Consider the following 26,020-nt stretch of genomic DNA (forward strand, 5'->3'; position numbering starts at 1 on the left):
GTTGAATATTAGTTGACCATAGGGTTGGGGGCCCATTTCTGAGTTCTCTATTCTGTTCCATTGATCTATGTGTCTGTTTTTGTGCCAGGACCACACTGTCTTGATGATCACAGCTTTGTAGTACAGCTTGAAATCTGGCATTGTGATGCCCACCCACCCCCCGCATTGGTTTTCCTTTTCAATATTACTCTGGCTATTTGGGGTCTTTTCTGATTCCATACAAATCTTAAAAAAATATTTGTTCCAACTTTGTGAAGAAAGTCCATGGTATTTTGATAGGAATTGCAAAGAACATGTAAATTGCCCTGGGAAGTATAGACATTTTCACAATATTTATTCTTCCAATCCATGAGCATGGAATGTTTTTCCATCTCTTTGTGTCTTCCTCAATTTCTTTCAGAAGTGTTCTATAGTTTTTAGGGTATAGATCCTTTACCTCTTTGGTTAGGTTTATTCCTAGTTATCTTACGCTTTTGGGTGCAATTGTAAATGGGATTGACTCCTTAATTTCTTTCTTCAGTCTCATTGTTAGTGTATAGAAATGCCACTGATATCTGGGCATTGATTTTGTATCCTGCCACATTGCTGAATTGCTGTATGAGTTCTAGTAATCTTGGGGTGGAGTCTTTTGGGTTTTCTATATGCAGTATCATGTCATCTACTAAGAGGAAGAGTTTGACTTCTTTCCAATTTGAATGCCTTTTATTTCTTTTTGTTGTCTAATTGTTGAGGCTAAGACTTCTAGTACTATGCTGAATAACACTGGTGAGAGTGGGCATCCCTGTTGTGTTCCCGACATTAGGGGAAAAGCTCCCAGTGTTTCCCCATTGAGAATGATATTTGCTGTGGGCTTTACATAAATGACTTTTAAGATATTAGGGACTATTCCCTTTATCCCTACACTCTGAAGAGTTTTAATCAGGAATGGATGTTGTATCTTGTCAAATGCTTTCTCTACATCTACTGAGAGGATCATATGGTTCTTGTTTTTTCTTTTATTGATGTGATCTATCATGATTGTTTTGCAAATGTTGAACCCCCCCTTGCATCCTGGGGATAAATCCCAGTGGGTCATGGTGAATAACCCTCTTAATGTATTGTTGGATCCTACTGGCTAGTATCTTTTTGAGAATTTTGGCATCTGTGCTCATCAGGGATATTGGACTATAATTCTCCTTTTTAGTGGGGTCTTTGTCTGGTTTTGGAATCAAGGTAATGCTGGCCTCATAGAACCAGTTTGGAAGAATTCCCTCCCTTTCTATGTAACAGCTTTAGTAGAATAGGTATTATTTCTTCTTTAAACCATTTGTAGAATTCTCCTGGGAAGCCTTCAGGCCCTGGACTTTTGTGTCTTGGGAGGTTTTTGATGGCTGCTTCAATTTCGTCACTGGTTATTGGCCAGTTCAGGTTTTTTTTTTTTTTTCCTTTCTGTTCCAGTTTTAGTAAATTGTGATTTTCCAGAAATGCATCCATTTCTAGATTGACTAATTTGTTGGCATATAGCTGCTCATAGTACATTTTAAAAATCGTTTGTATTTCCTTGGTATTGGTTGTGATCTTTACTCTTTTGTTCACGTTTTTATTAATTTTAGTCTTTTTGCTTTTATTTTTAATAAGGTTGGCTAGTGGTTTATCTATCTTATTAATTCTTTCAAAGAACCAGCTCCTGGCTTTGTTGATCTGTTCTACAGTTCTTCTGGTCTATATTTCATTGAGTTCTGCTCTAATCTTTATTATCTCTCTTCTGTTTGGTGTAGGCTTTATTTGCTGTTCTTTCTCCAATTCCTTTAAGTGAGAGGTTAGCTTGTGTATTTGCATTTTTTCCAATTTTTTGAGGGAGACTTGTATTGCAATGTATTTCCCTCTTAGGGCTGCTTTTGGTGTATCCCAAAGATTTTGAATGTTGTATTTTCATTTGTTTCCATGAATTTTTAAAATTATTCTCTTATTTCCTGGTTGACCCATTTATCTTTTAGTAGGATGCTCTCTAACCTCCATGTATTTCAGTTTCTTCCAAATTTCTTCTTGTGATTGAGTTCTATTTTCAAAGCATTGTAATCTGAAAATCTCAATAGTTTAGTATCAGTTGAGACCTGATTTGTGACCCAGTATGTGGACTACTCTGGAGAAAGTTCCATGTGCACTTGAGAAGACTGTGTATTGAGTTGCATTCGGATGGAAAGTACTGTATATATCTGTGAAATCTATTTGGTCCAGTGTATCATTTAAGGCCCTTGTTTCTTTGTTGATGTTCTGCTTAAAATATCTGTCATTTGCTGAAAGTGCCATGTTGAAGTCTCCTAGTGTATTATTTTCTAAGTATCTCTTTACTTTTTATTAATTGATTGATATACTTGGCTGCTCCCACATTAGGGGCATAAATATTCATGATTGTTAGGTCTTCTTGTTGGATAGACCCTTTAAGTATAATATAGTGTCCTTCTTCATCTCTTACTACAGTATTTGGTATAAACTTTAATTTATATGATATGAGGATTGCTACCCCAGCTCTTTTGAGGACCATGTGAATGGTAAATGGTTCTCTACCCCTTCATTTTCAGGCTGGAAGTGTCCTTAGATCTAAAATGAGTATCTTGTAGACAGCACATAGATGGGTCTCACTTTTTTATTCAGTCTGATACTCTGTGTGTTTTGATGGGATCATTTAGCCCATTCATGTTCAGAGTAACTATTGAAAGATATGAATTTAGTGTCATCATATTACCTATTGAGTCCCTGTTTTTGTGGATTGTTTCTTTGGGCTCCCTTTTTCTTTTACAGGGTCCCCCTTAATATTTCTTGCAGAGCCGGTTTGGTGGTCACATATTCTTTCAGTTTCCACCTCTCCTGGGAGCTCTTTATCTCTCCTTCTATTCTGAATGAGGGCCTTGCTGGATAAGGTATTCTTGGCTGCATGTTCTTCTCATTTAGTACCCTGTATATATCATGCCAGCCCTTCTGACCTGGCAGGTCTCTGTGGAGAGGTCTGCTGTTATTCTGATATTTCTCCCCATATAAGTTAAGAATCTCTTGTCTGGAGCTGCTTTAAGAATTTTCTTTTTCTCTTTGAAATTTGCAAATTTCACTATTAAATATCTAGGTGTTGAATGGTTTGTATTGATTTTTTTTTTTTGGGGGGGGGGATCTTTCTATCTCTTGGATCTGATTGCCTGTTTCCTTCCCCAGATTAGGGAAGTTCTCAGCTATGATTTGTTCAAATATACTTTGTGATCCTGTCTCTCTCTCAGCCTCTTCGGGAATCCCAATTAGATGTATATTCTTCCTTCTCAAGCCATTATTTATTTCCTTCAGCCTTTCCTCGTGGGCTCTTAGTTGTTTTTCCTCTTTTTTCCCCAGCTTCCTTTCAATCCATCAACTTGTCTTCCATGCCACTCACTCTCTTCCACTTCATTAATCCTAGCAGTTATAGCATCCAGTTTGGATTGCATCTAGGTTAATCTATTTTTAATTTTGGCCTGATTAGATCCCAATTGTACAGTAGGGAAGTTTCTAGAGTCCTTTATGCTTTTTTCCAGAGCCACCAGTGGCTTTATAATTGTACTTCTGAATTGAATTTCTGACATCATATTGAAATCCAAAATCTGCAACTTTGTGGCAGAGAGTATTGTTTCTGGTTTTTTCTTTTGTGGTGAATTCTTCCTTCTAGTCATTTTGTCCAGTACAGAGTGGCTCTATGAGCAGGCTGAGTCAAAAATATGAACCACAACCTAAGTAAAACACACCCTAGATTATTCTGAAGAGGTAAGAAACCAGAAAATAAAAGAAAAAGAACAGAACAACAAAATAAAAAAGGAACACTACAGTGAAAAATAAATTTTAAAACAAGGCAGTAAAAGTAAAAAGCCAAAAACCAAAAACAAAGAAGAAAAAAGACAAAGCAAAAAAAACAAAGTAAAGAGGAAAAAGAAAAAAAATTAAAATGGGGGGATGGTGGTAGAGAGTAAATGGTAGTGGAGAGAGAATATAATCTACCTGAGGGGTCCTAGAGGGTGAACCTCTTGGTTCTGAGTGTATTTTGTTCTGTATGTTAGAAGATCCTCAATCCCAAATTTATATAAACCAGCAATACTTATAGAAAGCCCCAACACTGACCACAAAAACAAACAAGATAAAAGAGGGGGCAGAATGGGAAGGAAGAGAGAATATAATCTCACAGAATGGACCAACACAGTGCTCCACATGGTTCTGAGTGTATACTGGTTGTGTCTTAGAAGGTACTAACTTCCACCATTGTAAAACAAAACAAGGCAGAAAAAACAAAAAACAAATACTCAGATCTTGTATATCTACCATAATTAAATTGAATACATTGAAGGGAATCCAGAAGTGAAAAATATATCTAAGACATGTAATTGTAGAAATATGAAAGTTAAAATGGAAAATACTTAAAAATGAAGAGCTTGTAAAATATTGTAGTTAAGGTGGGAAAAGAGAAAAAATATTGGAGATTTTTAGTCTGATATAAGAATGAGTTGTAATGGAAAAAGGAAAAAAAAAAGGACTTTCTAGTTCTATGTATTATTTTCTCTCAGTCCTGGAGCTTTCCAGTGCTGCTTGGTCAATAAACTTGCTCTTCCCTTGTCCTTCCAGATGGTCTTCTGGGGGAGGGGCCTGCTGCCCTGATTCTCAGGTGTGTGCACCTGGGGGAGATGCCCCGTGCCAGGTGTCGGGTGTCCAGCTCAGTGTGAGCTGTTTATCCAGTGAGGCCTTTGTTCCCTAGAGGCCCTGCCTCTCCCAGGCACAAGGTGAAACAAAGAGGAACAACAATGATGGCGGTGGTCAGGTCTCCAGCTCTGGAGTCGAGCTCCCTGTGAGTAACTAACCACAGCTCCCAGTCCACACTGGCCTAGATGCTCCTGGGGGGCAGGCGCAGGTGCACTGATCTCCACAGCTTGGGGGCACTCAGCGGTAGGAGAGTTCTCACTGTCCTGTGCCCTCCTTGCTTCCTCCTGTCCCAGGGGAAATGCAGGATTGCCAGCTTTGTTCTCTTGAGCACCCTGGGATCCAGGTCCCTGTGTGGCTTGACCTGCACTCCCGGGGGGCCGCTTCTCCTGAAGGGAACAGGGTACAGCCACCTCCTTCCGTTGCCAGGCTCTAGGGTAAAGGGAGCTCTAGAGCTGGCCACCTAGCCACCTGGGTTCTCCCAAATGCCCTGCGGAGCTCCAGCCCTTTACCAATATTGGCCCGCGGTTTACGGTGAGCCTTCCCCCTGGGCGACCCTCCTCTTATAGTGACTCCAGGAATCTTGAGGCTTCACTGCCCCTCCTGGAATTTTGCCCAATTTCCCTGCTAAGCATTTTTCCATCAGGTAAAACTCCGGTGTGGATTTTTAAAGTTCCTGCTTCTCCGGGGCTGGCTTTCCTGCCCTGGAGTCTCTTGCCACTCCACCTTAGCCCTGCTAGTCGCAGTTCCCCTCCCCCACTTATTCTTTTTTATTTTCATTTTTTGTCTTCCTACCTTGTTAAAAGCAATAACTTTTCTCTCTGTAGCATTCCAGCTGTTCTCTCTTTAAATCTTAGGTTGAATTCATAGGTGTTCAGGATGTTTTGAAAGTTATTTAGGTAAGTTTGTGGGGCCAGGTGAGTTGAGGACCCCTACTCTTCTGCCATCTTCCAAAGTCACATTTTCATTTTGTTTTAGTTTACAAAGAAAATTCGAACTAAAATCCACATATTTTGGGAGGTGATCTACCCACTAGTTACACAAATAGATCAGAGATAGATCATCAACACAGGCATATATACCCATGCCTTCAGAGAGATAACTGCCTCTCTTTCTGTGCTAGACTCTGCTACAGCTTTATTTGGGATCTGGCTAGACAACAAGGGCAGGGATTCCTAAATTAGTATAGGTAATCTACAAAGCAAATGCTCTGCCAGTAAAGAATGAAGGATGATTTACCATGTTGTAATAAGTGAGAATCCTCTGGTGAGCCATGGACTCTCAAGAAACAACCAAAGGAACAGAATACGAAGTCCAAAAAGGACTTACTCAAAAAAACATTAATGATGACTTTACAAACAAGACAAATGAAAGAGAAATATTTCATACATGGTTTTTATAAGTAAAAATTATTCTTTCTCAAGATATTCCAAATGATATTTTTAAAAATTTAGACATAATTGACATATAACATTAGTTTCATGTACATAACATGATTTGTTATTGATATATACTACAAAATGATCACCATAGTACATCCTGTTAACATCCATCACTATACATAGATATAAATTTTTTTTTCTTGTGATGAAAACTGTGAAGATCTATTCTCTCACCAAATTTCAAGTACAAAATACACTATTATTAACCACAATCCCGACTGTCCATTACTTCACTAGGACTAGTTTATTTTATAGCTGACAGTTTATACTTTATAACCCCTTAGATGATATTTTAAAATGTTGTCTCCATGCATTTTTATCATGTATGGATTATTACACTAAAGAACATTACTAGTGAACTATCTGAAGAAATCAGAAATGCTTAACACATGAAGAAGCCTAACTTTTTAATAGTCTTAGGTATATCCCTTCTCCATTTACAGAATTTTTAAAAATTATAAGTCTCCTGCATGTGTTTGGTATCAAAAGAGCAGAAATTAAATACAGCTAGAAGTATTCTGGCAACTTTAAGAAACATGAAATATCTTTTTCATAATGGTTACTGGATTAACTATATTGATAGAAGTACATTTCCTGGAAAATTAGACTTTAATTTTAAATATGAACCACAAACAAGTTTAGTTAAATAAGAACTTTTTTACATACGTTAGGGTTGTTTCCATTCTCGAGACTTGTTCGAGGTCTTCATGAGGGTCCTTGAATCCAGTAAAGTAGTAATAAGATTTGTCCCACTTGATGGGCCTGTCAGACATCCTTTTAGCATCCTTGAGAGGCTGGGAATGCACATTACTATTCAAGCTTTGGATATGTTCAACAGATAAACTGCAGGAGTTGAGAATATATAATACTGTGCTTAGCAGATCTCTGGTGTGCAAAGTAAATTTGACTGCTCGAAATCCTAGAGAATATAATTCCCCCAAACAATTAATACAGATGATTATTTGCTTTATTCAACATAATTTTTCATGCAACATAAGTAAAATGAAAATCTTTTAAAACATTTGATTACTGATTAAAATCTATCCAACTGGCAAATAATCTGTAAATGGAAAACTACTTGTGTTCTCCAAAACCATACTACAGTATCTTTACCTTCATGAATTCCTCAGTCAGTTCCCTTTCTAGTTTGGCACTAGAGACCAAATACATTTCAGCCCAAGGGTCGGGGGGTACAGAATATTTTCAATGCTGCCCATAAATTTGGTCTCTACAGTCTAAGAGATGGAAAAGCTCTCCTATGAGCGAATCTCCATGAAAGATGGTATCTAGCACTAAGACAAAGAGGGGAAAAGAGGGGACGGGGAGGTTGTACTGTGATAGTGGTTCAGATGGAGCAGCCAGACAGTCTAGTCTCAGGGGTGACAGAAATCCATCTCAAATTTTCTCTATGATTACAGGATCTTACCTACTAGGTAACTCAATATTTTTGGAAGTGATGTGAAATTCCCTGTTTAAAAGTTAAAACTTCACAATCTGATTTTGATTTTGAGCAGTCAGTGGGCTAAGGTTAGTAATCTAACTTGTTACATCCTCAACAGGAGGTCTAGAGTTCTCTCTCTCTCTCTTTTCTCTTCATTACTGGGTGTTAGGCTTGGTTCTAGCTGAATTTATGTAGCTTCTCAACACCCCCATCAACTTTGTGATTCTTATCTCTGCAAATATGAAGAAATCTGGCTCAAGGAGATTAGGAAGAATGCAGAGCAAGGGCTTAAATCTGAGTTGACTCCAAGCCCAGTATTTTCTCCAGAACAGAATGCTGACTCTTTCTTCTTGGTTTTGAAAATTATACCGTTATTATAGAAGTATATCCTCACTGTGAAATTAGAGATACATATAGTAAAAATAAAAATCTTCTGTTAACAGGCATACAACCTCACATCTTTACTAGATATAACCACCATTAACAGTAAGATGATACCTATGCTTTTTGACCTGCACTGTCTCATATGGTAGCTACTAGTCCTATGTGGTGGTTTAGAATTAGATTAATTAAAATTAAACAAAATTAAAATTCAGTTCCTGGTCACACTAACATTTCAAGTGCTCAACAGTCACATGGGGCTGCTGTATTAGTGCAAATACAGAACATTTATATCATCACAGAAAGTTCTCTTGGAACTTGGAACTGGTCTAGACCTTTTCTTTGTGCTTATGTATGTATATTACATAGGATATATACCCCTATTTGTTTACACAAACACACGTCTACAGTTTGAATTATTTCCTTTTTTCTTTTCTTATTTATTTATTTATTTATTTATTTATTTATTTATTTATTTATTCATTCATTCATTCATTCATTCATGAGAGACAGAGAGAGAGAGAGACAGAGGCAGAGACATGGGCAGAAGGAGAAGCAGGCTCCATGCAGGAAGCCCCATGTAGGACTCGATCCTGGGTCTCCAGGATCAGGCCCTGGGCTGAAGCCGGCGCTAAACCGCTGAGCCACCCGGGCTGCCCCAAATAGTTTCCTTTTTTTTTTTTTTAATATTTTTTATTTATTTATTTATTTATTTATTTATTTATTTATTTATTTATTTATTTATTTATTTATTTATTTATGATAGTCACACACACACACAGAGAGAGAGAGAGAGAGAGGCAGAGACACAGGCAGAGGGAGAAGCAGGGTCCATGCACTGGGAGCCCGACGTGGGATTCGATCCCGGGTCTCCAGGATCGTGCCCTGGGCCAAAGGCAGGCGCCAAACCGCTGCGCCACCCAGGGATCCCAGTTTCCTTTTAATATATAAATACTATCATTGTAGACATATTACTTTGAACTTTCTTTTGTTATTAAACTTGGTGACTCTTTCATGTCTGTGTGTATAGATTAATCCACTCTTTATAGCAGCTATATATCCTGGTCCATATAATGAAAGTAGCATAATTTATCTGACACTTAAGTTATTTGATACTTCTGAAACTGATGAACATGAAAGTTTTTAATTTATCACTTTACATACAAGGCTGAAATGTATTTTCTTGTCTTTACGACTGATGATCAGATACTACAATTTGAATCATTCTCAAGAGATAACATACTATGTTTGCCACACAGACTTAAGGAATCTAGAACATGCAAACAAAGTTTTCTTTTTTTTTTTTAATAATGAACCGTGTGGGGTTTTTTTTTGAAATTTTTTTTAATTTTTATTTATTTATGATAGTCACAGAGAGAGAGAGAGGCAGAGACACAGGCAGAGGGAGAAGCAGGCTCCATGCACCGGAAGCCCGATGTGGGATTCGATCCCGGGTCTCCAGGATCGCGCCCTGGGCCAAAGGCAGGCGCCAAACTGCTGCGCCACCCAGGGATCCCCCAAACAAAGTTTTCTTAGTTGAATTTGTTGACTCATTTGATGATAAAATGAGAAATACTGGCAGGAGAGTTATTCTAGTTGGTGAAAGAATTCCTGTGTTTGAGGTTAGGAAGAGCTCAGTCAAGGAACAAATCTGTTTCTATCTTATCAGCTCTATTAATTATTTAACCCAATGTAAGGGCTAAGGAATGCCGTACCAGATTGCACATATGCTTTATTGGAAAACAGTACCTAATTAGTTTAGTTTGGACTTGACTACTGAAGCCAAACATTTTAATGTTTGTTAGCTATTTGTGTATATTATTTCCTGAGCTGTCTAGTCATTGTCTTTGCCCATTTTTGTAAGGGAGCTACTCTGTTTTCCTTTTGGTTTCTAAGAGATCTTCATACATTAACATTATCTTTTTGTCATTTTTGCTTATATTATCTCCCATTTCTAATTTTTTTCCCGTAATCTATTTTTGTTTAATGGATGGCTCAAAGTTTACCATTAATGAAAGTAGAGGACTTCTGTCTTTACTCAGTCACAGATGCCTACAACTACTTGTTCTAGCATTAACTCATAGAAAACTCCTAGTGAATTTTCTACTTGTTTTAAGGAAGTTTATTTCCTCACAGGGCACAAAAAGAGTAGAGCTGTAGAAGTGATTTATTTATTTTTATTTTTTATTTTTGTAGAAGTGATTTAGATCTTGAATTTCAGGAATGAAAATCAGTACTAAACATTTTACCTGATTACCATCTTAATTATCAATTATCTTAATTTTATAATCAGATAAAAAGGTTAAAGACATAAAAATGTTTTAAATAAGTATTTAAGTCAGAGTGCCAATCTCTGTCATAAAGGTAAAGGCAAAAATGATGACTAACAATATTTTAAAAGAAGAATTGATAATGTAGTATATATAAATCACATTAGACTAGGAATAAGGAGACATTAGCTCTAGTAACAGCTCTACCCCTAACCTGCTGCATGAAATCTCCTAAGTTTCTGAGCTTCCCTCTGTTTGCTCCGTCCCTGACAAACAGACCTGGTTTATTCTTTAATTCCACATGTAGTCAGCATTCAAGACAAACCCAGTAGATGGTGGTCATGAAAGTGGCAATTGTAGATACTATAAATGAGCCTGACTCTTCAAAACACAACCAAATAAAAATAGTGATAATATTCTTGTTTTAAAAACTGTAAAGGAGGGGATCCCTGGGTGGCTCAGTGGTTTAGCACCTGCCTTCAGCCCAGGGCGTGATCCTAGAGTCCCGGGATCGAGTCCCAGGTCAGGCTCCCTTCATGGAGCCTGCTTCTCCCTCTGCCTGTGTCTCTGCCTCTCTTTCTCTCTGTGTCTCTCATGAATAAATAAATAAAATCTTTTTAAAAAAACTGTAAAGGATATAATTTGCCTTCATACATTCCACCTGTCATGGAGAAATCATGAGATCTAAGTACACCACTATACCTAAGTATATGATGTTTTTCAATTCCTAGCCTAATCTTGACTGTGTATCTATTGAAGAGTATTTGTGAATATTTGGTCTTGGACTAGCAGAAATATATCTCAGCTGCTTAAGAACAGCACATTTATGATTACTTACAATTTTAAATAGAATTTTGTCATTTAGAGTGATAAATATAATTATTTGTTGTTATGACTACTATCATTTAAGCATTATTCAATAGAGCGGGTTCCTTCACAATAGGACTATGAGTTGACTTTTTGTCTTTGGATAATGAAGAATAGTGTCTATTTTTTTTTTAGTGTCTATTTTTAATAAAACTCCCAATCAGAGGTAGATGGAGAAACACTCAAGGAAAAGAATTTCTGATTCCTGATCTCTCACATTCAAACATGAGAGAGTAAGAAAACAAAGAGAAAATGTATTATCAAATGCTCATCCCTGCAGAGACGGGGTACGAAGTTGTTTTCAACAGAAAGATCCTGTTTCAGCACTTTTTAGATTAAGCTCCTCTTCACCCCATGCAAGCACATGAGAACCTTGGGAGGCCTAGGTATGAGGCAGGGGGTCTTTACTGTGAGGGCTTTAGAACTTTAACACAGTACTTCACCTCTTTCATTTTAATAATGAAGAACCAGAAGTTAAGGTCACACAGCCAGTCACTGGAAGAGCTAGAAATAGATTCTAGGTCCCAAAAACCTATCAGATTCTGAGTTGTCTAACAGTTTGTTTCAAAAAAATAATAGTGCGGGGCACCTTGGTAGCCCAGTGGGTTAAGAATCTGCCTTCAGCTCAGGTCATGATCCCAGGGTCCTTGGATGGAGTCCCGTACTGGATTCCCCCCAGGGAGTCTGCTTCTCCCTCTATGTCTCTGCCTTTCCCTTTGTGTCTCTCATGAATAAATAAAATCTTTTAAAAAAGATTATACTGCATTTTCTAACTGTTTTAGCCTTATTTCACAGAAAGCTGAATGATCCTTTTATTTAGATATTTATAGAGATGATAGACCTGTATTTGCCTTTAATTTTAAGTAATTCTGGATCAGGGGTAAAGCAGTAACAAAGGGTCAAAAAGAAGGCTACCTATTAAGACTGATTAAAAAGAGCCTACAGGGATCCCTGGGTGGCTCAGCAGTTTAGTGCCTGCCTTCAGCCCAGGGCATGATCCTCAAGTCCCAGGATCGAATCCCACATCAGCCTCCCTGCATGGAGCCTGCTTCTCCCTCTGCCTGTGTCTCTTGCGCTCTCTCTCTCTCTCTCCCTGTGTCTCATGAATAAATTAAAAAATCTTAAAAAAAATAAAAATAAAAAGAGCCTACAGCTGGAGTCGAAAGACTTGGGTTTAAGATCCACATTCCATCTCTGTAGTCCTGGCAAAATCCCTGCACATTACTAATTTACTTGGCAAATACTACGTACTTCACATGGTATTTTGATAACTAAATAAGGGAATATAGGCTGTACTTCTTAAAAATGTAAATTGTTACATACATGGTTAACACTTAATATTTATTTATTTATTTATTTATTTATTTATTTATTTATTTATTTATGATAGTCACAGAGAGAGAGAGAGAGAGAGAGAGAGAGAGAGAGAGAGGCAGAGGGAGAAGCAGGCCCCATGCACCGGGAGCCCGACATGGGATTCGATCCTGGATCTCCAGGATCGCGCCCTGGGCCAAAGGCAGGCGCCAAACCGCTGCGCCACCCAGGGATCCCATGGTTAACACTTAAAACATGAAATAGGAAGTGGACAACTGAGAACATTTCAGTTTTACAGACAAGAGTTTAAACACACAAAAAAATGGCTTATTCAAACACAGGTAGCCAGAATAGAAGCTAATTCTAGGAAAACAATTAATTAAATGACATTATTATTATTATTATTATTATTATTTTTAACAAACAAGGCTTCAATCCAAAGGTACCCTGGCAACAGCAGACTTAGTGAACAGATTTATCACAAAGCTCACAAGGGAAACACTAGAAATAAGAAAACATACCAGATGTGCTAAAAGGTTCCTGGCCTTCAGAGGAATTCTGCTCTGTTTCTCTTACATAAAATGTAAGCTGAATTGGTTTCAAAGACTTGAAGCCTGGTTTCTGGAGGTTTTCTAAGTAGACACTTAATCTCTTAAGAGAATTTTCATTTACTTCCTGAAAAAAAAAAATCAAGGGGCATTTACACACAAAACAGAACAAGAAAACAGAAATTATATCCTGACCTTTAAACACATTAATGAGGGTATTAAACAATTTAGTATTAAATATGTTGAGATTTCGTAGCTCTTTGGTGAAGAATAAAATTGGATCCACATCTTACAACACGAAACAAAACTAAGGTTACCATGTGAAAAAATGTTAACTGTATAAGTACTAGAAGAAAACATGGTTGACTCCATTATAATTTTGGTGTGGAAAAAGCCTAACTATGACTAAATATCTCTAATATATGATTGACAATACATCGATAAATCCACTTACATAAAAAAATTAAAAACTCAAAAAAAAGCACACAACCCCTCCTCCCACCACACACACACACTGAGCAGTTCACAGGCAAATAAGCTACTGGGAGAAAATATTTGCAAGTTATTTCTCTCTATATATAGGCTCTTAAAATGACTGTCCAGTGACTGGTTGAATTATGGTACATTCATTCAATAGAATACTATACAACCAAATAGAGAATGTGGTGTAGGTGTCTAGGAATTGACATGGAGTTATTTTCAAGATTGTTAAGTGAAAGAAAGAAATGCCCTTTCATGAATGAATAGCTCTACAAAAGGGCATAAATCGTAACCATGTTTCCTATCATTTTAGGTTTCTTCTCAAACACATTGTGTGACTTGAAATTAGGAACAGTTTATTTTTGTTTGTTTAAATGATTATAGTATGCTGTTCTTAGCTACTAGAATTCAGCAGGCAGCTGATGTACATTTCCTGCTAGTGTAAGACTAAATCTTCATAATTATGTTTTGCTACAAGTTCCTATTTTTGCAAAAAAGAAATAGGCAGAACCCAGAAACGAATAAAAATGGTTATCTACAGAAAGTTACAGGAATGGGGTAAAGAAATGGGGACAGGAGGAATTAGACTTCTAAATAAACTTTGTATTTAGTTTTAATTTTTGAAACCTAGAAATGTTTTGTGTATTTTATTTTCTTAAATTCAATTAGCAAATATATGAGTAGCCAACATCATGAGTTTCAGGTGTATTCAATAATTTTATCATTTGTAAATAACACCAAGTGCTCATCATTTCATGTGCCCATTACCAAATCATCCTATCTTCCCACCTATCCCCCCTCCAGTAATCCTCAGCTTGTTTCCTATAGTTAGGAGTCTCATGGTTTTTTCTCCCACTTTGATGACTTTCCCTCCCTTCTCTTATGATCCTCTGTGTTGTTTCTTATATTCCACAGATGAGTGAAATCATATAATAATTGTCTTTCTCTGATTGATTTATTTCACTCAGCATAATACCATCAGTTCCATCCATGTCGATGTAAATAGTGGGTATTCATCCTTTCTGATGGCTAATACAGTAATATTACACTGTGTATATAGACCACATCTTCTTTATCCATTCATCTGTCAATGGACATCTTAAGTATTTCCATCATTTAGCTATTGTAGACATTGCTCCTATGAATATGGGGGGCAGGTGCTCCTGCAGATCACTACACTTGTATTTTTGGGGTAAATCCCCAGTAGTGCAATTGCTGGATCATAGGGTATCTCTATTTTTAACTTTGAGGAACCTCCACACAGTTTTCCAGAGTGGCTATATCAGTTCACATTCCCACCAACAGTGCAAGAGGGTTCCCCTTTCTCCACATCCTCTCCAACATTTGTTGTTTCCTGTCTTGTTAATTTTAGCCATTCTGACTGGTGTGGGGTGGTGTCTCATTGTGGTTTTGATATCAAGTGATGTGGAACATTTTTTCATATGTCCATTGGCCATTTGTTTGGAGAAATGTCTGTTCATGTCTTCTGCCCATTTCTTGACTGGATTATTTGTTTTTTTTGTGTGTGTGTTAAGTTTGATAAGTTCTTTGTTGTTTGTTTTACAAACCCTTGTATGGAGGGCTGACTTTCAATAGATCGCAGCGAGGGAGCTACTTGGCTACGTACGAAATTCCGACCCAGAAGCAGGTCATCTACGAATGGTTTAGCACCGGGTTCCCCACGAACCTGCGTTTCAAGATGGGTGAGGGGTCGGCCCCCTTTCCGGCCGCGCCTGTTTTCCGGAGGAGGGGCTCTCTGCACGGAACCCCGGTCCTGACTCACGGCAGGGTACACCATGCCATGCAGCAGAAGCTTTTAATCTTGATGAAGTCCCAATAGTTCTTTTTTTTTTTTTTTATTTCCCTTGCCTTTGGAGATATGTCTAGGTCGAAGAGGTTGCCGCCTGGTCCAGCAAGAAGTGTTCCAATTTCATTCTCTTACATGTGGCTGTCCAATTTTCCCAGCACCATTTGTTGAAGTGACTTTTTTCCAGTTGGTATTCTTTCCTGTTCTAAGGGTTATTGACCATAGAGTTGAGAGCCCATTTCTGGGTTCTCTATTCTATTCCATTGATCTATGTTTTTTTGTGCCCGTATCATACTCATACTGTCTTGATGATCACAGCTCTATAATATAGCTTAAAGTCAGGCATTGTGATGCCCCCAGCTTTGGTTTTCTTTTTCAACATTCCTCTGGCTATTTGAGGTCTTTTCTGGTTCCATACAAATCTTAGGATTATTTGTTTCATCTCTGTGAAAAATGTTGATGGTATTTTATAGGGATTGTATTGGATATGTAGATCGCTCTGTGTAGCATACACATTTTCACAATATTTATTCTTCCAATCCATAAGCATGGAATGTTTTCCACTTCTTTGTGTCTTCCTCAATTTCTTTCATAGTGTTCTGTAGTTTTTAAGAGTATAGATCTTTCAGTAGAATAGGTATTAATTCTTCTTTAAATATTTGGTAGAATTTCCCTGGGAAGCCATGTAACCCTAGACACTTGCTTATTCGGAGTTTTTTGATGACTGCTTCAGTTTCCTTGCTGGTTATTGGTCTGTTCAGGTTTTCTACTTCTTCCTGTTTCAGTTTGGTGGTTTATAACTTTCCAGGAATGCATCCATTTCTTCCAGATTGCCTAACTCGCTGGCATACAGTTGCTCATGATACATTCTTAAAATTCGCTTTAATATTTCTTGCAGGGGGATCCCTGGGTGGCGCAGCAGTTTAGCGCCTGCCTTTGGCCCAGGGCGCGATCCTGGAGACCCGGGATCGAATCCCACGTCGGGCTCCCGGTGCATGGAGCCTGCTTCTCCTTCTGCCTGTGTCTCTGCCTCTCTCTCTCTCATTCCGTGTGACTATCATAAATAAATAAAAATTAAAAAAAAATTAAAAAAAATATTTCTTGCAGGGCTGGGTTAGTGATCACAAATTCTATTATTTTCTGTTTGTTCTGGAAGCTCTTTATCTCTCCTTCCATTCTGCATGACAGCCTTGCTGGGTAAAGTATTCTTCATTGCATATTTTTCTCATTTAGTATCCTGAATGTATCATGCAGGTCCTTTCTGGCCTGCCAGGGTCTCTGTGGATATGTCTTCTGGCAGCCTAATGTTTCTACTTCTGTAGGTTAGGAACCTCTTGTCTTGAGCTGCTTTCAGGATTTTCTCTTTATCTCTGAAATTTGCAAGCATCACTAACATATGTCTGGGTGTTGACCTATCTTCATTTTGAAAGGGGTCCTCTCTATCTCTTGGACTTGAATACCTGTTTCCTCTCCAGATTAGGAAAGTTCTCAGCTATGATTTGGTCACATATACCTTCTGGCCCTCTCTCTTCTTCCTCAGAGACTACAATAATTCTAATATTGTTTTGTTTTATGTGGTATCACTGATTTCTCCAAGCCTCTCCTCATGGTCCTTGTTGATTTTGTCTCTTTTCTAGCTTCTTTCCTTTCCATCAACTTGTCTTTATGTCACCGACTCTCTTCTTCCTCATTTACCCTAGCTGTTAGAGCATCCAATTTAGATTGCAGCTCAGTTAAATCATTTTTAATTTGTCCTCATTAGATTTTATTTCTGCACTAAGAGATTCTCTAGTGTCTTTTATGCTTTTTTCAAGCCCAATAAGTAACTTTATAATCATTATCCTGAATTCCAGCTCTGACATTTTGCTTTATAACCATATTGATTATATATGTGGCAGAGAGTATTACCAGTGGTTCTTTGCTGTGAATTCCTCCTTCTAGTCATTTTGCCCAGAGAAAAATGGATGAATAAGAGAACAAAATAAAAAATAGTGATAACACAAGCAAAATACACACTAGACAAATCCAAAGAGGTCAGAAACCAAAGAAGAAAAGAATAAGAAAAAAATAGGGGAGGGAGAGAGAATATAATCTCCCAGGTGGACAAAAAAGGGTAATCCAGGTGGTCCTGGGTGTATTTTGGTCTGTTTGTTAGAAGACACTGAATCATAAAATTGTAAAGAAAGCAAAACTTTATATATATATAATATATATATATATATATATTTGAATTATAGTGAAAGGAAGCCAAAAATGAAGACTCTCTCTATACAATGTAGGTGTAAAAAAATGAAGGTTAAAAAAAGAATTAAAAAGAAGGAGCTGGGATCCCTGGGTGGTGCAGCGGTTTAGCGCCTGCCTTTGGCCCAGGGCGCGATCCTGGAGACCCGGGATCTAATCCCACATCAGGCTCCCGGTGCATGGAGCCTGCTTCTCCCTCTGCCTATGTCTCTGCCTCTCTTTCTCTCTCTCTCTGTGTGACTATCATAAATAAATAAAAATTAAAAAAAAAAAGAAGGAGCCGATAAAATAAGGAAGTGGTTGAAAAGGGAAAAAAGAAAAGGAAAACTTTAAACAGAAACAAATCATGAATTCTATATACTATTTTCCCCTAGAGCTGGAGTTTTGCAGTCCTGTGTGCTCCATAAACTTGGTGTTCTCTATACTTCCAAGTGTTCTTCTGGGGGAGGAGACTTCCATGCTGATTCTCAGGTGTCTGCCTGGGTGGAGTAGCACCGCCCCTTGTCAGGGGGCCAGGCTCAGTGTAAACTGCTTTTGGTTACTCTATGTGGCTTTTGTTCCCTGAAGGCTTTCTGAACCTCTTTAGAGGATGAAAATAAAAATGGCTATGTACCATCTTCACCCACAGAGGTGAAAGATCATAGTCCTCTCTCCACAGTAAACCCTCAGGGATAAGTAGTCTTCACTTTTTTGTGAAGTTTGTGCCAAACTCTGTAGTGTCCTGTGGTGCACACCCGCACTAATCCTCCAGGGGGGAAGGTGGAGGGGCATCACATTTTTGCCCTATGCAGAACCCCTACACAGAGTTGTTGCTGGACTGTACCATGATTCATGGCTTATAGTAAACCAAGCTCACTCCTAGGCTCTCTGACCAAACTGATTTCCCCACTCCAATGCTTGGGAACTCTTGCACTCAGGCACCCTTGTTCTTTCTGTGACCCAGTGAATCCTGAGACCACCCTGTGCCACGCAGGATTCTGTCCTGCTTCACCACCTGAGCACCTTTCAGGCAGGGACGTCTCTCACTGGAGCAGATTTCTAAAGGTTCTGATTTTGCACTCCAGGGCTATCTCACTTTCTGGTAGATGGCTTAGCGGCTCCCTCCCCCCACCATTTATCACTGATATACTGTGTAAGATTCACTTCTCCCTATCTCCCTTCCTTGCAGAAAAAGTGGTCACTTTTCTATTTGCAGAATTCCAGCAATTCTTTCCTTTTTTTTTTTTTTTAAAGATTTTATTTTTATTCATGGATTGACGGGGGGGGGGGCAGAGACACAGGCAGAGGCAGAAGCAGGCTCCATATGGGGAGCCCAACGTGGGACTCGATCCCGGGACTCCAGGATCACGCCCTGGGCCAAAGGCAGTTGCTAAACCGCTGAGCCACCCAGGGATCCCCCAGCAATTCTTTTCTTACATCTTAGGTTTAATTCATAGGTGTTCAAAACGATTTGATAGTTATCTAGCTAAATTCAGGGGAACAGATGAAACGAGGTCCCCTACTCTTCCGCCTACTTCCTTTTCTCCTGCTTGTTTTGTGTATTTTATAACTGAGTTAAGATGAAGAGGATTAACAACAATAGCTGTGCTTTACTTTGAGACTGTTTCCTCTAGAAAAGGGACAAGAGTGTCCCGTATAAATGCAGAGAAGACAGGCCTGCACATGAAGTGCCAAAAAGGGTGAACTGCCTTCGCAGACTTTGCATTTTGGTGATGGTATGCTTAAAATGAGAGAGAAGGGGACAAAGACGCAACAGAATGGCAGTGTGGGACCCAGGAAATTTAACAAAAATCCCCTACCCCTGGACAAGCAGAGCAGGACTAACTCCATTTTGTGTTGCACCCGCCACCTCCTGTATCACCCCCACATGACCTGCTTATTGCTTAAGGCGCTGCCCCACCCTAGTCAAGCCATTGAGCACACCCTTACGGGAAATTGGCTCATAAAAATGTAACCCCGCCTTGTGCCCGCCAAAACTGCGTGCCAATTCTGACCAGAGTGATGGGCCAGTTCAAATGGGTACTATAGGGTAAAATGTAATTCAATTGGCCACCTGTGTATGGACCGACATGACCGTGCAACTTTCTGTGTGTGTTACAATCTCATTGGCCACGGGCCCCTATAAAACTGCTATGCTTCTTAGCCTCGGGGTCCAAGTCCCTGCTCTGCTGTGTCGGGTATACTTGGACCCAAGCTTGAGCTTGTAAATAAACCCTCGTGTGTTTGCATCAGTGTAGGCTCCTTGGTGGTTTCTCAGAATCGCAATCTTGGGCACAACAGTAGGAAAGGGACAAAGATAGCAACAGAATGGCAGGCTATGGGGGACAAAGTGTGCTGGAGAGGAAGGTGGGCTGACAATCTCCAATACGGCAATCTGGGAGAGCCTCATGAAAGATCACACTTAAACAAGAAAAGAAAGAAGCCACATCTATGTGACTGACCCCAAATAAAAACCCAGAAACCAAGGCTTGGAACAGGGTAGGCACTCTAATACGAGTTCAAAAGTAAATGTAAATACAGTTGACTCCAGAACAACATGGGTTAGAACTGCATGGGACCACTTAAAAGTGGATTTGTTGGATAAATACAGCACTGTAAATGTATTTTTCTCTTCCTTATGATTTCTTAGTAACATTTTCTTTTCTCTAGCTATTTTATTGCAAGAATATAGGATATCATAAATATACCATGCAGAATATGTGTTAACTGAATATATTATTGGTAAGGCTCCTGGTCAATAGTAGGCTATTAGTAGTTAAGTTTTTGGGAAGTCAAAGGTTATACATAGATTTTTGAATGTGTAGGGGGTTAGTGCCCCAACCTCTGCATTGTTCAAGGTTCAGTTTTATTAACTTACCAGAACAATTACATTTCAGGTATATTGTGTTGGAGCTCTCCATGACCACTCTTCAGTTCAATTTAGTAGAAGAATTTATAGAACTCAGAAAAGCTGTTATATTCATGATTATGATTTATTATAGCAAAGGATACAGATTAAAATCAGAAAAGGTAAAAAGCATGTAGGGTAGAGTCCAGAAGAGGCCAGGTGAAAGATTCCAGTTCTCCTCTCCCAGGGGATTTATAGAGCTAGTCCTTAATTCCCCAGCAACAATGCATGACGAAGCATGAGAAGTGCTGCCAACCAAGGAAGCTCATCTAAGCCTTGGTGTTCAGCATTTTACTGGGCTCACTCATGCAGGAATGTAGTGCCTATGTGACTGACTTTATTCAAATGGTCTCCAGTATACTCAAAGGGCCTCAGACATATGAAAACTGGCATTCACCGAAACTCACATTTTTAGCATAAGATACCTGGCATGGCTTGAGACCTCACACATACAAAAGATGCCCATAAGGTAGGATATTCTAATGGCTCAGAGCTAATATCCCAGGAGGCAGTCAAGGGCCAACACCAAAGCCAGACATTTCTTTGGAATGTAGAGTTTAAGTAACCTGTGCCTGAGTTCACTTTTTAGAACACATAGAAGGTTTAATTAAAAAAAAAATACATTGGTAGAGGGGGGGAAAACATTCACCTACTACCAGGCATAATTCTTCCACACATGTTGGGTTTAAAAACTTTAAGTAAATAAATATCCATCCCCAAAGTAATGGATATTTTTCTGTTGATTCATTTTACTAATTATTAGAAAAGATCTGACTTTTAAAAGCCAATATATATATCAAATATTACAATCAGAATATTTTCCTAGAGCAAAGAAGCAAAATTAATTTTTTTCCACTGCAAGTAGAAAAAAATTATATAATAATGTTCTAAATTTTCTAGAGTTCTAAATTTCTTTTCATGTTAAACCAGGTATTAATGTTAAGGAAGATAAATAGAACCAATGAAATAATCTTGACCTTCCTCACCAAGTTTATTTAAGTTACTTTTTATCTCTGTTTGTACTCCTTGAGCACATAATAACTGAAGTTGTAGCAAAGTGAACCAGCAGCATGCAACAGAAGGGAAAACCACTTAGCCCACTGAAAAACTTTCCTTATAACTATCCTTAAAAAAAAAAAAAAATTGACCATGGTAACAGAAGCCTGAAATTTTCTTTCAAACACTACTTTGTATTCTAAAAATTGGCTCAGAAAACATGATTACTAATACTTTAAAGAGTCTCCATGGGATACATGGGTGGCTCTCAGCCATTGAGCGTCTGTCTGCCTTCAGCTCAGGGCATGATCCCAGGTTCCTGGGATCGAGTCCCGAGTCCCACATCAGGCTCCCTGGAGGGAGCCTGCTTCTCCCTCTGCCTATGTCTCTGCCTCTTTCTCTGTGTCTCTCATGAATAAATAAATAAAATCTTAAAAAAAAAAAAAGAGTTCCCATGATAGCTTTATTGTCTTCATAAAAAAATGACAGCTTTCATATAAAGGAAAAACCCAGCCTATCTCCTGTGTACCTCCTTTATAGTCACACAAAATATATCACTTCTGACACTTCTGGTCACCAAATGTTTTTCCCCACAATGAACAATTCTCTGTAACACCAGCTGGATGTCCTACAATTTAACTCAATTCTGACATTATGTTCCCAGAGACCGTGTCAGATCCCACAGGATAAAGGCTCAGCTCCCCAAGACTGCTCTCCCTCCACTGCCCCTTCCACATACACACACTTCAGATGCCACTCCTGTTACCACCTGTGCTTTTAATCAACCAGTAATTTGCAGCAACCCCCTCCTTAGATTCTATTAACTTGCTAGAGCAGCTTACCGAACTCAGGGAAAAACTTACTTATGTTTACCTTATAAAGGATACAATAAAGAATGCAACTAACTAGCCAGGTAAAGAGAGACACAGTGTCCCAAGTGCAGGAGCTTTGGTCCCCATGGAGTTTGGGATCACGACCCTTCAGTGTAGACGTGTTTGCCCACCTGGAAGCTGGCTGAATGCCATTACTACTAGAATTATATGGAGGCTTCCTCAAGTAGGCATGATCAGTTATTAACTCTATTTCCAGCCCTTATCTCCTCTCAGAGGTTGAGGGTTGGGGCTGAAAATTCCAAGCTTCTAATCATGCCTTGGTGTTTCCGGTGGCCAGCCCCCATCCAGGAGCCCAGGGTCACAACATTAGAACAGAAGATGCTCCTGGTGTTGCTATCACTTACGGATTTACCAGGGTTTTAGGAGTGAGGTGTCAGGGATGGGGTCAAAGACCAAAGAACAGAACAAGAGATGTTTCCAGTGTTCTTCTCACTTAGGAAGCTACAGGGTTTTAGGAACTAGGTGGCAGGAACTGGGGGAAAAGATCAATGTCTTTCCATTCCCTCGGATTTCATAAAACAATAGTTACAGTTTCAATTTTCAATATGTATATTTCAAAGTAATTAAAAACACTGACTTTATCACTATGACAACACAATCCAAATTTATAGAACTCTATTATATTGAGTCAAAAATAAGCAAAATTTCAGTTTATGAAATGTGGACTAAAGGTTAAATAAATATATGTTTACCCTTTCTCTGGGGTGCTGTCCAAAGAAATCTGGATGTACTGCAAAATAGAATGGCCTCAAGGCATTGACTGCTTCAGCTCCCGATAAAGCTCTTGAGGAGTTTCGAAACCAGGGTGGAAATATCTTCTCTAGACATAACCTTTTAAAAAGATGTGAATTTATTATTCACCAAAGCACTGACACACACACACACACACACACACACACACACACACACACACAGATTCTCCAATGCATAAAGTGACACTATAATAACATTAAAATTATTATGTATGAAAAATACCATAGAAAAAGATCCATTTGTTCTTCTCTTCCTCCACCCACCCGTCCTCCTCAGCTACTATGCACCCTTGAAGGCAGTAAACATGTTTTACGTATACATGCTGTTGTTGGCTATGTTAGTTGGCATCTGTCTAAAGGCAGAGATCAAAACACGCTTAGACACGTGAGAGAAGAACTGGGAAAGGAAGGAGAAGATAGGGAGAACTTTCAGACCATGATTTAGGCCTGACACCTAGGGTAGAGGAGAGGCAGGAGGACTGGATAGGAAGTCTTAGATTGTAGCAGTTTCGAGGGCTCAGCCAGGCTAATGAGGAACTGGACCAAAGGCAACCACTGGACGAGTCCTGTGTCTTGCTGGAATGAACCTGACTTAGTATTCCTGCTTTGCTTGGTCAGTGACAGCCAAGAAAGTGTGGCATTGAGGCAAATCCATTTGGTGGACCCAGAGAGGTAAGGAGAGCTCAGTGGATATCTTATGGGGTCATAGCATAGGGTCTGGCACAAGTGTTATTAATGTATGTTAAATGAGTATCTAGTAGGTAGTTAATGAAAGGAAACTCAACAGAATCAAGGAAAACTAAATCAAAAGCAATATCATGTTGCTTGAAATTGAACAAATTTGGCACAGGAAAATCTGGGTTATAAGACATTAGGAAAGGATTAGATTTTTGAAAGACGAATTACTAAAAGAGAGGACAGCAAACCTTTTCTGAAAAAAGGTCTTACAGTAAACACTTTAGGCTTTGTGGACCAATGGCCTGTGTTAGACTTATTCTACTTAGCCATTGTAGTGGGAAAGCAGCCACAATAAGCACATGAATGAGTGTGCCCATGGTCAAATAGATTTTTACTTACATAAATAGGTAGTGGGCCCATCTGACCCATAGACTATACTTTGCTGACCTCTGCACTAGAGGATTTCTTTAAATATAAGTATCTCAAGTACATTTAAAAATACATATACAATTTATTTATTTTTATTTTTATTTATTTATTTTTTTTACATATACAATTTACTTCTAATTTTTGTAGATCACAGACTATGTAGGGTGAGAAATTTGCCAAATCATATGGATTTTTCCAAAAAAGAAAGTTATTCAACTGATAAGAGCAACATTGCCTTGAGTCAAATCAAACGGAGAGCCATTAAGCTCACTTTAGGAGACTGGCGAATTTACAGACTGGAGTAACAGAATGTCACTACTGGTATCTATTTTATATTTAAAGCATATGACTTGATTGCTAATTAACAGCAAAGAATTTGCACTGCAATTACTCTAGAGCAGTGTTTTTCATGATCCATGGTGTGATAAAATTAACCTACAGGGTCATGACCAGTATTAAAAAAGAGAAGACATGCAACAGAAAATATCACTGGATATTGTGTGTGGCAAGGGCAACTCCTGTTATGGAACTTGTATGCATTATGATTAAAATATAGTTTTCTGAAGACTGGAATAAAACAAGCTCGAAAAGTGTGGTTCTATAATGCAATCACTACTATTCACTGCCTATCAATGGCATGGAGTGAAGAGGCAAGCATTCCTTTAGGCTCCTATGGCGTCTCCTTGTATTGGAGCATGAAAATACAATATATTAGTCTATTTTTCTGTGGTTGAACATTATTAAGATACCACAACATGAATAATGTCTTTTTTTTTTTTTTTGAAGAATGTCTCCACATCTGCAGAATAACAAGTTTTCAGGGCACGGTATCTCAGTTTGTTTGTTTCCCTGCCTCTACTTCTCCCCTCTCTACCTCCTAAGAATTGTGTCATAAATTCAATTAGAGAAAGTTTTCCTTTCTTTGATAATCTTTGTCATATACAAGTTGGTGGAAAAAGTCTGTTTCCCCTAAATAACTTCCATTGACAGTGACTATTTACTTGCACAGGATAGTTATTTAAAGGTACTAATTACTGCCAAATATGTTTTAGGAACCTGAAACATCACATATTATTATTATTATTATTTTTTTTACATCACATATTATTTTTATGAAACAGGTCAAATTGTATTTTAGTTTTATATTTGAAGCCAGATGTACACTATTATTCCCTTTTTTGGCTTAGCTACCAAGAAACCGAACTAAATTTGACATCTGAGTAATTGTTTAATCAGTTCTGCCTTTCAACACAATAATCTTTTTCTTTACAGGGCTTCTGATGTCTTTCAATTAGCTCATTATGCCTATTATAAAATGCCAATTAAATTTGTATAGTTGAACTCCTTAAATCCTTTCTTGAAGTAGGATTTAGATTATATATCATAAATAACAAATACAGTAGTCAAATGATCTTACTATACAATTTAAATGTAAAGTGATTTTCCATCTGATAGCAATAGAGTTGAAGGCAACATGACAAAAACTGTGCTAAGGACAAACTCTATCTTTCCTCCTCTTAAACTTTTCAGACTGAATTATTCTGAAAGATAGTATTCTTTTCACCTTCTGCCCTGAATAGGAACTCTTGGAGGACCTGGATATTCATATGAATTTTCTTTTTCTCTTTTTGTTCCTGCCCTCCACCACCATTTTATAATTTTAGAATTTGAAAAATAACAATAAATTAAAATTAGCCAAATGCATAACAGAATCCCCCTTCCGTATTAATTACAGATTGGACCACAAAGCTTACCTTCTCACAGGTCTCAGGTGGCAAAACATTTCTGAATATATATGTACATCAACTCCCAGGCATCCATTAATCACTTAAAAAGTTAAGCAGATACAAGTGATGAACAAAGAGAATTTGAAACGAAAACATTACCATTTATATTAGCACCCCCCCAAGT

At 38.3% G+C, this 26,020-nt stretch overlaps 1 protein-coding gene across 4 annotated transcripts in view; it reads right to left on the reverse strand.

Annotated features, from left to right (window-relative positions):
* Positions 1 to 26,020, reverse strand: part of TCAIM (T cell activation inhibitor, mitochondrial) — a 55,957-nt gene that overhangs the window by 16,897 nt on the left and 13,040 nt on the right. For all 4 annotated transcript variants that reach the window (XM_055321664.1, XM_055321665.1, XM_055321663.1 and 1 more), the window contains exons 2-5: positions 25,864 to 25,936; positions 22,943 to 23,081; positions 12,920 to 13,073; positions 6,792 to 7,044 (exon numbers count right to left, since the gene is read on the reverse strand). In XM_055321664.1, coding sequence (XP_055177639.1) covers positions 6,792 to 7,044; positions 12,920 to 13,073; positions 22,943 to 23,081; positions 25,864 to 25,892 — 575 coding nt within the window. In that variant the 5' untranslated portion in view covers positions 25,893 to 25,936. The remainder of the gene's footprint in view (positions 1 to 6,791; positions 7,045 to 12,919; positions 13,074 to 22,942; positions 23,082 to 25,863; positions 25,937 to 26,020) is intronic.

The sequence above is a fragment of the Nyctereutes procyonoides genome, unplaced genomic scaffold, assembly GCF_905146905.1.
Source record: "Nyctereutes procyonoides isolate TBG_1078 unplaced genomic scaffold, NYPRO_anot_genome, whole genome shotgun sequence".
Taxonomy (NCBI): domain Eukaryota; kingdom Metazoa; phylum Chordata; class Mammalia; order Carnivora; family Canidae; genus Nyctereutes; species Nyctereutes procyonoides.